At 42.4% G+C, this 12511-nt stretch overlaps 1 protein-coding gene across 5 annotated transcripts in view; it reads right to left on the bottom strand.

Moving 5' to 3' along the window:
- The window catches only part of PSTPIP1 (proline-serine-threonine phosphatase interacting protein 1), a 99581-nt gene that overhangs the window by 29816 nt on the left and 57254 nt on the right, over positions 1-12511 (bottom strand). For 4 of the 5 annotated variants that reach the window (XR_012153955.1, XM_073303502.1, XM_073303503.1 and 1 more), the window contains exons 5-9: positions 12307-12413; positions 9021-9083; positions 6239-6337; positions 4256-4301; positions 3035-3114 (exon numbers count right to left, since the gene is read on the bottom strand). Coding sequence is in view for 4 of the 5 variants with exons in the window: in XM_073303502.1 (XP_073159603.1) it covers positions 3035-3114; positions 4256-4301; positions 6239-6337; positions 9021-9083; positions 12307-12413 (395 nt within the window). In the remaining variant the exon portion in view is untranslated. The remainder of the gene's footprint in view (positions 1-3034; positions 3115-4255; positions 4302-6238; positions 6338-9020; positions 9084-12306; positions 12414-12511) is intronic. The other variant, XM_073303504.1, reaches the window with a different exon arrangement.

Below are 12511 nucleotides of genomic sequence, written 5' to 3' on the forward strand. Positions count from 1 at the left end.
ATGTGTTTACACCTGGGGAATGCCCACTAGACAGAATGCAATCAGTCTAGATGGCTAGCTGCGAAGGGCCACTAGGGAGAACAATAGGTCTTAGAAGATGCTAATCTCCCACGAGGGAACCTTCCTGGGGACACTGAAAACAGCCTCTGAGTCATGGCTGCAGTGGCCCTACAGAGACATGTGACCAAGTCACCTGGTACTGGACTCCATCATAATGCCAGTGTTTTTCCACTAGCTGGGGGTGGAAATCACACTGGGAGTCAAAGGGTTCCTGCCTATGCTAAAACTATTTAAGGCAGGGAGTGACATTGTGGTTCGTTCTTCACTGACTCCCCACCCAAGAAAGAAGGCTGCTGGAAACACCTGAGAAACAAAAAGACTGAGTTGGGGGAGAAGAGCTGAACCCAGGCTAGAGCCTGTGAAAGGAATAACTGGCGTTTTAAGCTGCAAGCAAGTGGAGCTTGCCTTCAAGAATCTCTACAATCTACTTAAAACAACATTTAGGGTGAGAATTTGCTACACATATGCAATTTCTTTGGTATATTAAGCTTAGTTGGTGTGTGTTTTATTTGCTAGGTAATCTGTTTTGATCTGTTTGCTTTCCTTTATAATCACTTAAAATCTATCTTTATGTAGTTAATAAACTTGGTTTTTTTGGTCTAAAATCAGTGTGTGTGGAAATCATAATTTGGGGCAGAAAGCTGTGTATATTCCTCTCCACACTGAGGGAGGGGGTGAATTTCATGAGCTTGCGCTGCACAGAATTCTGTCCAGTGCAAGATGGTATAATTTTGGGTTTACCCTCTAGAGGAGGGTGTGCACTTGAGTACCGGGCAGTTCCTCAGCTGAGCCTTCCCATGCAGAGCTGATCTCAGCATCTGTGTGAAGCTGCAGCTGGATATGTCCCAACCTTTATGTGTGCTAGTAAAGTGCATTCGAAAGCCTGAGGGAGGGCTTGGCAGGTATGCACAGCAATACAGAGTAAAAGGATCCCAGGTGTGCTCAGTGCTACCCCAGTTCCAGATGGCACCCTGAGGTGGGGGACCCATCACAGCCTTAGGTGTGCCTTTGGTGTGGGCGGTGTCACATGCCTATATTTTGATTTGGAGACTGCTGTTATTTCACAAAGGAGCTTAACTGTTCCCGCTATCTTTAATGAAGGGTAGTGGGTTACACTCACAAGCTTCAAGAAAGTTTAACCCAACCTTTAACAATATGTTTCCCTGACAACAAATAAAGGGGGAAAGAGGAGAAGGGGACAGCACTGTGATTTGAATAGCAAATGATCCCAAGGATTTAGAACCCAGAATCCTGTTGTAACGGGGGGGGGGGGGGGGACGACAAGCTTTTTGGATTTATAATACAGGTAATCCCCGAATGGAAAGCTTTGGGAAAATACTCTATGTAGAAACTGTTGGATTCATGCATTGTTGTTTCTAAGGCTATTTGTGTAGTAGAACAGAGTTTTTGTTTCTTCAAAGTTCACTTGCTCCTCTCTTCCTCTGCTTGAAATACTAATACTTTAGCAGAGCTATTGTTGCGGGGTGGGGTGGCTTTTGGTGTGAATTCAAGAGGAGAAATGGGCAGGTGAATTTTTTAAAACTATTTTTACAGCAGTCAGAAATAAAATTGATCTCCAAGCTGAAGTGTTCTTCTAAATAGAATGTGCTTATCTGTTTTCCGTAAGGTGTGGAAAGCTTGAACTCTTCTAGCCATCTGCTCCCCTCTTCTTTTGTTACTATTTGCATCCATACAACCACAAAAGTACATGTAATGTTTTACAAAATATTGAGCAAGATACATTCCCTGTCTTCTAAAGATCTCATCATGTAAGAAATAAGGAATGGCACAACAATTGAGGGAGGGTGTGGAGAAACCAGATGGTGAAAAGAAAAGGGTAGGAAGCATTTCTGGGAGAAGTAGCTTTTAAGGAGAGATTGAAAGAGATGAGAGAAAGTATTTCATTTGGGGCAGCAACTCAGCAAAGTACTTAAGCATATGGCTAAAGTTAAGCACTATAGGGACTTCTGAACACAGGAAGCCATTTGCAGTGCATAACTACCATTCTATTGCTCACAAGTGCGTCAGTTCATTAAAACAGACACTATTATTCTGTTGTAGATGGTGAACGTAACATGCCAACTACATATGCACATGTCCACATACTGGTTTTTATACATTTTTATAATTTTCATAAATTGCTAGCTTAGAACCCCCTTAGAAATTCAGTAGTCCTGGATTTAGCTACAAGCACATCTAGAAGGGACTCAATAACTCCATTCACTGAAGGGTGATAAATCTGTATTAACTGCAGCGGGCAGGCTCTGGCAGGGTTCTGAAGAGCACTTCCAGTCTGGGGTATGTATTGTGGTGATGGAAAGGGGGGAGGGGAGGAAATCTGAATCTTAGGGGAAACTTCAGATTTTTTACACCATTTCTGTAGAATGGTTGCCATGCCAGCTATGGGACAATAACAGAAAGTGAAAGCTACAGGGAGGCAGGGATGATGTAAAAATACCTGGCAAGCATACAGAAGCAGACCACAAACAGATTTTCTGTGGGCTAAGACGAGTTGGAAGCTCCTGGACTTAAACTGGTGTTCAGGCACTTTTAAAATGTGCACTTCTAACCAGTCACTTGGGAAATAGGTTTAACTTGGCTTTGATTTAAATAAGGCAGCCCTAAAACTATCAGGATTTTGTATTCCACCCTGGGTTAGATCCTCAGCTGGGGAAAATGGGCAGCGTACTGCTGTAACTATGCCAATTTAAACCAGTTGAGGATCTGGTCGCCTAAATTTAAGGGCAAGCAAGAAAAGCATAAGCAAGTCAGAAAGCTAACAGCTATACTTTAAATCCATGGTAGTGTCAAGTGTACTCTTGCAGCCGTCATCTCTGGATCTAGCTCATCACAGACCATCAGAAGTATGTTTCAGATCCCCTCAGTGCTAACACTGCATCTGGGACTGAGATCTGTGAGTGAGTAAAATAAGAAAAATGCACAAACAAATGGTTACAAAGGTCAAAATATTTACCTCACAGGTGCTGATATGTTCCTTCTCCCACTCCATTCTGGCCTTATCCAGCTGTTCTATATACTGCTTGTACATCCTCTCTGTAAATAGAGACGTGAAACAGAAACTTCCCGACTGAGACAAGATAATGCAGGGCCTCACATCTCCTCCTGTTAAGTATGGTGTGACTTTACTTTGGTAAAACATAGCCCTAACCTATATCCTACAGAATATAGTACAGTAGAACTGGTTAAGTAGAACAATGACTGGGTTAGCTCATGGTATTTTTACTGGAGAGAATGATCTCTCTGACTTGCCACAGGTACACCACAAGCATCTCAACTGGACAATGTGTATGTTGATAGCAATAATGGGCTCTTAGTCTTGAGTGATATTTTAGGATTGCATTGTCCAAAGTGAACAAGGTGCCCAAGGACACAGAAGGACCCACCCAACTGGCAGAGGGAATTTCTTGAGGGCTTGGGGGTGGAATGCTCTATTTCACAGTCCCAGAGTGTATGCAAGTTTACTGTGTTTCTCATAAGGATGTGTATACATGGCAGCGGGGAAGTATGACTCCCAGCTTGAGACAAACACGGGAAAGCTCTGCTTGATTTAGCATGCTAAAAATCACACTGTGGCCACGGTGCAACAGGCAACAGCTCAGGCTATCTGCCCAAGTACAATCCAACCTGGCTCCTTGGGTATGTACTTGGGCAGCTAGCCCAAGCTGCCACCCATGCCACTTCAGCTACGCTGCTATTTGTAGGCTGAGCTAGCGCACATCCATCTCCTGAACTGGGAATTATACCTCCCTGCTGCAGGGTAGATGTACCCTCCCTGAGTTTGGGCTCATAGCCGGATCCGGAGAACATCGCCGTACTAGCTTGCCCACATGTAAGAGTGCATGCCTACGTCTTCCTTGCCCTGGGTTAGGGTGGCGAGGACCCAAACAATGTTAAAGAGCAAACAGAAAAGAAGCCCCAATATTAAAGTGTTTTAAATAAATTGTAGAATACATAAAGGGGATCCCCTAAGTATATGCAGCATCAGATTTATCTTCCTTTAGTGGAATGTAAATTTGGGGCGGGGGGTCTAAGGTAGCTGACAGTTGCCTTTAACGGCACTTCCATTAGTTTAGGAGTCTTTAGGAATCTGCACTTCTATATGTGTGGAGTTTTTTTCCCTCTTGATAACATGCCGTTAAATCAACTGGGTGTTAGACTTTACGTGGAATGGTACCTGCTTCATTTGCTGTGTCTTTGCATTGTTTGGCTTTGTTCTGACTCTGAAATATAAAAAGAAAACATTGAAATTAAGCCCTTTCCATTTTCATATTTTTTTCCTTAGGTCACAATCCCCCTAGTAAAATATTAAGTGTCTGTCTCTGCAAAGAATTGCTACCTAGTTTATTGCTATGAATCATCCCATTGACTTTGCATTATTCAAAATAGGGGCCAGATCCACAGCTCTGTAAATAGTCATTGCTCCATTGACTTCAATATAGCTATAACAGTTTGCACAAGGGGAGGCCCTGGTCCTACGTACTGCACTTGCAAAGACCCTGCTTTCTTATTTTGTTTTAAAAATCTGTGTTTGCAGTGTCTGGCCCCATGTTTGTTCCCACTGATCTAAACCTTCTATAAAAGTTATCTATATACTGCTGTGTAACTTGGAAGTTTTATAAATAGAAATAAATGGCAATTGAAATTCTTTATCTCCTCAGGTACCATTCAGAGATAAGTAACCAGACTTTTTAAAGGAACACTGTCAAACTTTTACAATATGTTGTGAACGCTAATGTTTCCTGGCTGTTTCCAATAACACATTCATGATTTCAAGGCAAGAAGGGCCCGCTGTGATCATCTAGTCTGACTTCCTGTATAACACAGGCTAAGAACTTCCCCCCAAAACTTCTTAGAGCAGATCGCTTAGAGAAAAACATCCAATCTTGATTTTAAAATGGCCGGTGATGGAGAATCCACCATGACCCTTGGGAAACCTAAAAGCAAAATAGAAGCTCTTCTCTTACAGCTTTTAAAAATTGTAAATCTGGGCAGCCTATTAATATCCTGGGACTTCCTGGCTTGCCTGGTGATGACAACACATTAATGCCCTGAGCTTGAAGGATGTCTAACATGCTCTCCCATTCAGTCCTTCAAGGTAGTGTTCAGATTACAGATTCTTCTAACCATACTCCTCAGGGCTGCTGGATAGAAAATGCATAATGTGTTGGGAGCACCGCATCTTCCTTCTTAGTCATTTCCTGTCCTAAACTGTTGCTCTGCAGAGTTAAACAGCTGATGTGTTCCACCCGGGGGTGGGTGTGTGTGTGTGTGTGTGTGTGTAAGTAATCACCCTAAAACTGTTCTGGGTGAAATCCTGACCCCATTCAAGTCAATGGGAGTTTTGTCATTGACTTCAATGGGGCCAGGATTTCACCCACTATAAATAAGATCTAATTTGTTACTCATGGAAGACTTTTGGAACACCGTGGGTATAAAATGTATATTTCCGAAATTCATTTTTAGATTGCTCCTCCCCTCTCCCCTGCAAAAAAGATGATTTTGGATCTCTGCTTTTGCTGTGCTGAATTTATGGAGAAAAAGAGAGTTAGTTTATTTTTTTTCTCCATCTGCTTCATTGTAAAATGTTCTCATGAAAGGTTAGTAGGTTGTCAGCTAAACATGTAAGATGATGCAATGAGGGATTGAAATGCCTTGCTTTTCAATTATTTATTTTTAAGTTTGTAAATTTGATGAAACTAAACTACCTACCAGGAGAAAGATTGATAAAGAAAGGGCATTTAATGTAAGGTACTGTACCTACTTTGGTTAACATGGGATCCAAAGGTGGAAACAGCGGATTAATACGGTTCAGACTTCTTCTTTCATTTTTATGAATAATCTGAGGCTTAAAAAAAACCTATTCAGTTTTGCCTTAGGATTCAGTAAGAAACTGAATTTGCATTCTAATGATAGGCCATACCAATTGCCTCACTAAATCTCTCCGCCTCCCATGCTTTTTAAAAACACAGGCAACTATGAACTTGTTCCAATTCTATTGATTCCTTTGTGGAGGAAAATTTCCTACTGAATTTTACAATGTTTATTAGAACAGAGAGCAGCCTCTGAAATGTGCAAACTCTGATGCAAAGTGGATTGTCCAGGAAAACTACAGAACTCTCTGCTACCATGGCTTAAATAGCACAATGGTCTCATATACCTTTTCTGTTTGCTTTTGGTTGCCGGAAGCACTTATCCTCTTGAAGGCCTGCTCAGCCTCATCCGCATCCTTGCACTTTTGCTCGTAGGTCTTCTTTGACTGCATTAAAATAAATTCAATAGAATGTTTTCTTTTTGGGCTAGATAACCCTTTTTTGGGGGTGGGGTTGGGGAGGGGACTAGATAACCCAGTCTCTTCTGCAGGCAAGGGGAACAAATCAGGCATTAGGTTAGAACAATTTACATTTTAAAAACTTTTAAAAATTAATTTAAATTTTAAAATTGAATAGGGAACAATTTTAAATGGATATAAGAATGGCCATACTGGGTCAGACCAAAGGTCCAGGTGCCCCAGAGGGAATGAACAGAACAGGTAATCATCAAGTGATCCATTCCCTGTCACTCATTCCCAGCTTCTGGCAAACAGAGGCTAGGGACACCATCCCTGCCCATCCTGGCTAATAGCCATTGATGGACCTATCCGCCATGAATTTATCTAGTTCTTTTTTGAACCCTGTTATAGTCTTGGCCTTCACAACATCCTCTGGCAAAGAGTTCCACAGACTGACTGCGTTGTGTGAAGAAATACTTCCTTTTGTTTGTTTTAAACCCGCTGCCTATTAATTTCATTTCGTGACCCCTAGTTCTTGTATTATGAGGAGGAGTAAATAACACTTCCTTATTTACTTTCTCCACACCAATCATGATTTTATAGACCTCAGTCATAGCTCCCCTTAGTCGTCTCTTGTCCAAGCTGAAAAGTCCCAGTCTTATTAATCTCTCCTCTTACGGAAGCCATTCCAGACCCCTAATCATTTTTGTTGCCCACCTAATCACAGATGGACATAAAAGAGAGAAGAAAAAGCAACCTGGATGCTGACATATCAAATTAGCAGCACACTAAGCAACCCTCTCCAGCATCCCCACATATGGTACTGCCACTAGTCACTGTAATTATTTATTTTATGACAGGATGCCTTGATGCCCTATTGAACAGAGCATTGTACAGCCACATAGCTCTTCAGGGCAGGGATTGTTTCTCATTAAATGTCTAAATACTAGAGCAGGATGGGAACTAGATTTTCCATTTCTTGGGAAATTCTGCAATTTTGGGGGGGAAAGTTCCATTCCAAAATGGAAAAAAAACAAAAAAAAATTTAAATTTCGGGCAAAAGAATATTCAGGGGGAGGGAGAATATTGTTTTGGGTTGATAGAAATGTTTCTTTTTGATCAAATTGGAACATTTTATTGTAAATTTAATTTTTTAAAATATTTTAAACATAAATTAAATTTCTAAATGAAACACTGAAACACACCATTCCAAAGCTATCAAAAGGAAACGCTTAAAAAAAGGCATTTTGATAAGGTCAAAGTTTCATTTAAACTATAAAGCTTCGTTTTTGAAGAATCAGCATTTTCCAACAGAAAAACATTCCATCTGAAAACTTCCAGTCAGCACTACTGAACACACAAAACAGACGAAGAGTAGGAGGGGAAATGACTTGCCCTAAGCCCACACCAGGTGAGTATTAGAACCAGAACCCGGGTCTCCTGAGTCCCAGTGACCAGTGCCCTATCCAGTAGACCACACTGCCTCCCAGGCATTCCACAGGGTTGACCATGACCAGCTTAACACATTTTTAAACATGACTTGCCCTGTCCACATTAGGTGCAAAGTCTTGTTTAAAATGGTTGGTGGTTATTTGCCTTACAGTAGCATCTAGGTGCCCTACTCACAGAGCAGGACTCCATTGTGCTAGGTGCTGTACAAACACAAAACAAAAAGGCAGTTCTTCCTCCTGCCCCCCAGGACCTTACAATTTAGGTAACAAGAAACACCAGGTGGGTATAACAAAGATGCGGAAGCCTAACAAAACAATACTAGTCAGCATGGTAGGCAGTGGCCTCAAAACACCAGCTGCCTATCTGTCATCAAGTTTTTTGTGGCATCATGGAAAAGGAGAGTTGTAAGAAGGGATCTGAAGGAGAATAAGGAGTTAATTCTATGGATTTGAAAAGGAGCACCTCCCATGGATAGAGGCAGCATGGGAGAAAGCACAAAGGTGCGTGTTTTGAAAACTGAACGAGTGGGTCATGGCAGCTGGCATCATTATCAGATTGGAGGTTAAAACCTGACCATTTTTCTAGTTCTAGACATGGCACTACTTAATCAACAGAGCTGCTCTCCGTGATTATCCGAGTTATAGATGCCAACCTCAGCCACAAAAATAGGTTTTCCCTGCTTGTCACTCTAGTTAGCCCTCCAAAGTTAACAACTCCAGCAGAGGGTGCTAAATTCCATTGTTGCCCATGCATCATCATCATCATCATCGTTGCCATCTAAGTTCAACAGCTGAGGCAAATTCTCCAATCATTTATACCATTGGAGTTGCACAAGTGATCCTCAGGTCGCATCTGGCGATCATTGATGGTGATGATGCATGAGACCGTAGGAATTCACTTGACTTTCAGATCCCCAGGCTGAATGGCAGAAAAAAAAAATCTTAGCCTGTAAGCTGTTGAAAACAGAAATAGGGCTGGCACTAACTCTAAGTTAACCCTCAAGGTGCTGTCAGAAACCTTTAACTGGGCGTGGCAGGGAAAACATGCTTCCATGTGTTAACGTCATGGCTTGGAAACACATACGCTTTTTACTTTATTTCATCATGTTCTTGACATCCCTTTAAGATATTGTCTGCGATGAAAATTTCACCCTCCCATTGTTGGTGAATTGTCCACCATTTGCAACTGGATGAATGTATTATTAAACCACAAAACTTACCTCCATTGTTTTCTTATAAAGGGACACCTTGCTCTTTTGCGCACGTTCCATTGCAATCTCGTACTGTAAGAAACACACAGGACGAAGCATTTCTCCTTTTAGTGTCAGAACTAGAAGAGCAATGGTTGCACCATTTCTAAGAAACACGTTCCTGTGCGGAAAATGCCTTGACATTGCTTTTGTAACTGATGCCCTTCTAAATAACACAGAGGGCAACAGTGCAAAGCTAGGAAAAATTAATCCAAGACAATTTTGCTTCAGTGGCTTCCATTAATAGCCAAGAGGATGTGTCTTCATTTTCTCTCCTTATCTTAAGAAGCTTAAATAGCATAACACCCAGTCACGCTGTACATAAGCTTTGCCAGCCGAGTTCTGTGTAACAGCACAAGCCCTGGGATAGGATCTTGTGCTGCTGCTGTGTTTGTGCAGTGCCCCACCTTGCTGAGTAAGGACTTCTATCCATTACAAATATGAGCAGATCCACTGTGATTAATAACAGATCCCTTTACCTCTGTCAAGTGATTATATTCTACCTAATTTCCATGGGCATCAGCAGGTTAGCTTGAAAGGGCATTGGCCCAGCCTCTTCTTCAATTTGACATGGTTTGAAATACCCAGCTCCAAGCTTAAAAACGAGAGCCTTTCCTATTCAGCAGCCAGACATGACTCTGATCCCATGACACAGTGTTTTTTTTAACAGAGCTTGATCTGAACACAGCTGGCTTTGTTTCAGATTATGAAAATTCAATATGTGTAATGCTTCTCTCCCAACATCCTTGGCTGATCACCAGAGATCCTAGTTTTCCATGATAAAAAAACCCCAAAATTCTCTGATTTAAAAAAAAAAACACCACCATAAAAATACACATTTTTCTGCGCTTAAAATGAAACGCTGAACTTTAGTTTCCCTAACCACAATATATACGAGTATCAGCTGAACACAGTGCTTTATTGATATACAGTAGAAACCCGTTTATCTGAGCCTCCATTATCCGGTTCTCCACATTAACGGAACCAGCAGCTGCCCGGGGCTGACAGCGACAGAGCTCGGGCAGTCAGCTTCAGATGGCTGGGGATCTGGCCGTCAGCGCCGCGTGAGGCTAACTGCCCAAGCCTCCCCTCCCCTATCTTAAAATAAGGGATAGAAAGGTCTTTGTAAATTCTCCTGATTATCCCAATTTTTGATTATCTGATCTGGCCCCAGTCCCAGTTAATCAGATAAATGGGGTTCCACTGTAAATTTGAAGCACATTCAAAAATCAACAACAAGAGGGGGAGATTGCATGCACTCAGTAAGTGACGCTGGTACTTTTAGTAAAATGTAGTTAATTTTTAATATGTTTTTATTTTTTCACAAAATTTAAAAACTATAACGATGCTCTGTAAAAATGCAAATTCTGCATTTTTCCGTGGGAAACAGATTTCTAGGGTCCCTGCTGATTACTGCTGTAAGTGTTTAATCCCTTTTTTTAACTTTGGCTAAGAGGGCTGCTTCTATAACATCCTGCCGGAGCACTAAAATATACCGCAAATGAAGTAGTAGCAAAGAGTTTGAGCCTTGTGTTGAACTCAATGCCTAGATCATCTCATCTGTGATGTTGGGGAAATGCTGGGAATCAGGGTTTCTTCCCTGGAGAAGATGGTGGGGAGAGGGGCATGGACGGTGGGTGTCGAAGGCCGGGGAAGGCTGAGCCTCCCAAAACAGTCTTGCATGGCCCTGCCCATGCTCCATCCCCAGGGCCCTTCCTGCTTCCCGGCACTGTGCTGTGGGGGGTTCTTTCCCCTGTGGCCGGAGCTAATGGGGGCTAGCCTGTGCTCCAGGGTTAGGAGGAGGGGTGCTGGTGGCCGTGTAGGGGGGACCCTCTGGGCTTCAGCAGGCCGGGTGGGGCCTCTGGCAGAAGGGGCGGGCCGTGCTGGAGGCTAGCCTCCCCAAGCTCAGGGTTCACCCACTGCCCATGGGGAGGGGAGTCTAATTCTGCCGTCTTTAGACCTTATTCAAGCAAATCTCCCCCTGGTGCCAACAGAAGTGTTGCCTGAGTAAGGGCCAAATGGTGCAGTCCAGAATGCTGCTGTTGCAGGGCTAGCACAATGCACAAAGACACACACTGCTGTGTTTTGGGAGCTCACCGGAAATGCTGGCACGGTTTGCTCTAGTGCTACTTTCTCGGCAGCCAGCCACATGGGCGACTGAAAGAAAAACCTGCAACAGACACGGAGAATCCAGAAGAGGTCTCTGCCTTGCTCCCAACTCCCAGTAAAGGTTTCTCTTGAAGGCTTCAAATGTAGAACTATTGCAAGAAGATACAGCCCCTGTTTCCATGCAGCTCTCCAAGTAGTAAATGGGATGGTAGAGGAGATAAATACTGATTCAAATATGAAACAGACACGGAATTGTCTCTAAATTGAATGTGCTTCATGAAGCAGCTGCGGAGCTTGAAAATCAGACAACAGCACTGTCAGAAACAGGATTGTTTTTACTCACCCTGAAATCCTGGAGTGTTTCATTGGCTGGGTTCCCATCTGTCTTGTGCTATTGAGATGGTGAGGCTGGTGCACTTGGAACTACCTGGATCTGTTCTGTTTTGTTTTAAAGGGGCATGGGATGTGGAAATTTTGCATGGCTGTCAAAAATCATGGTTGTTTTAGGTGACAAGTAGCCAAGCCCTTTACTTATTCCCAGATAGAACCAGAGAGGGTGTAAAACATTAACATTAACTCAATTAGCAGATACCTTGTTCAAAGGATGCTGAATTTGGGAGGATCAAATGGGATGATAGCTGGTTCGAACATAGTTGTTTTTTTTAATACAACACCTCTGGTGAATACTAGATTAATATAATTTATATTAATATAATTTATCTCGGGGATTTCCAACACCCTCATCATCTTATTACTTAGGCTTCAAGTTCAACACAATGCACAAACCTTTGTTAGCACTTCAATTTCGGTGTATTGCAATGCTCTTACAGGATATTTACTGAAGCAACTTGCTTAGCAAGAATTTTGAAAAGGGATGAAATACTTACAGGAATAAGAAAAGCATCTGCAGTTATATTAGCTAGAAAGTGAAAGCGACAAGGGCTCTGAGTCTTCATAGTTCAGAGCATTATCTCATCACAAGGTGGGATCACAGAGAAACAGAGAGATTCTGCCCAGGATCAAGTTAGCTAGGAGCTTGGAGGAAGGGAGGGCAATTGTCGTGCTCTGAACCATCCATAGCACACTGCTGGAGACAACCTATCAGAATAAATGGGCCATTGGTCTGACAATTCTTATCTTTCCTCACCTTTTTTCGTTGCTCCTTCTGTCTTTCTCTGAACTCCTCTATTCCTTTCAGTTCATCCTTCAGCATCAATGCCAGTTGGATATGGGAGTTTCCAACATTTTCAATTTCTAAGGCAGATGAGAATTTATAGACAGTCAATGAAAAGGCCTCTAATAAAGACAAAGTCGGGTTTTTCAGCAGGTATTTACTGGGAGGTGGCATGAAT

The sequence above is a fragment of the Lepidochelys kempii genome, chromosome 10 (assembly GCF_965140265.1).
Source record: "Lepidochelys kempii isolate rLepKem1 chromosome 10, rLepKem1.hap2, whole genome shotgun sequence".
NCBI classification, from domain to species: Eukaryota; Metazoa; Chordata; order Testudines; family Cheloniidae; genus Lepidochelys; species Lepidochelys kempii.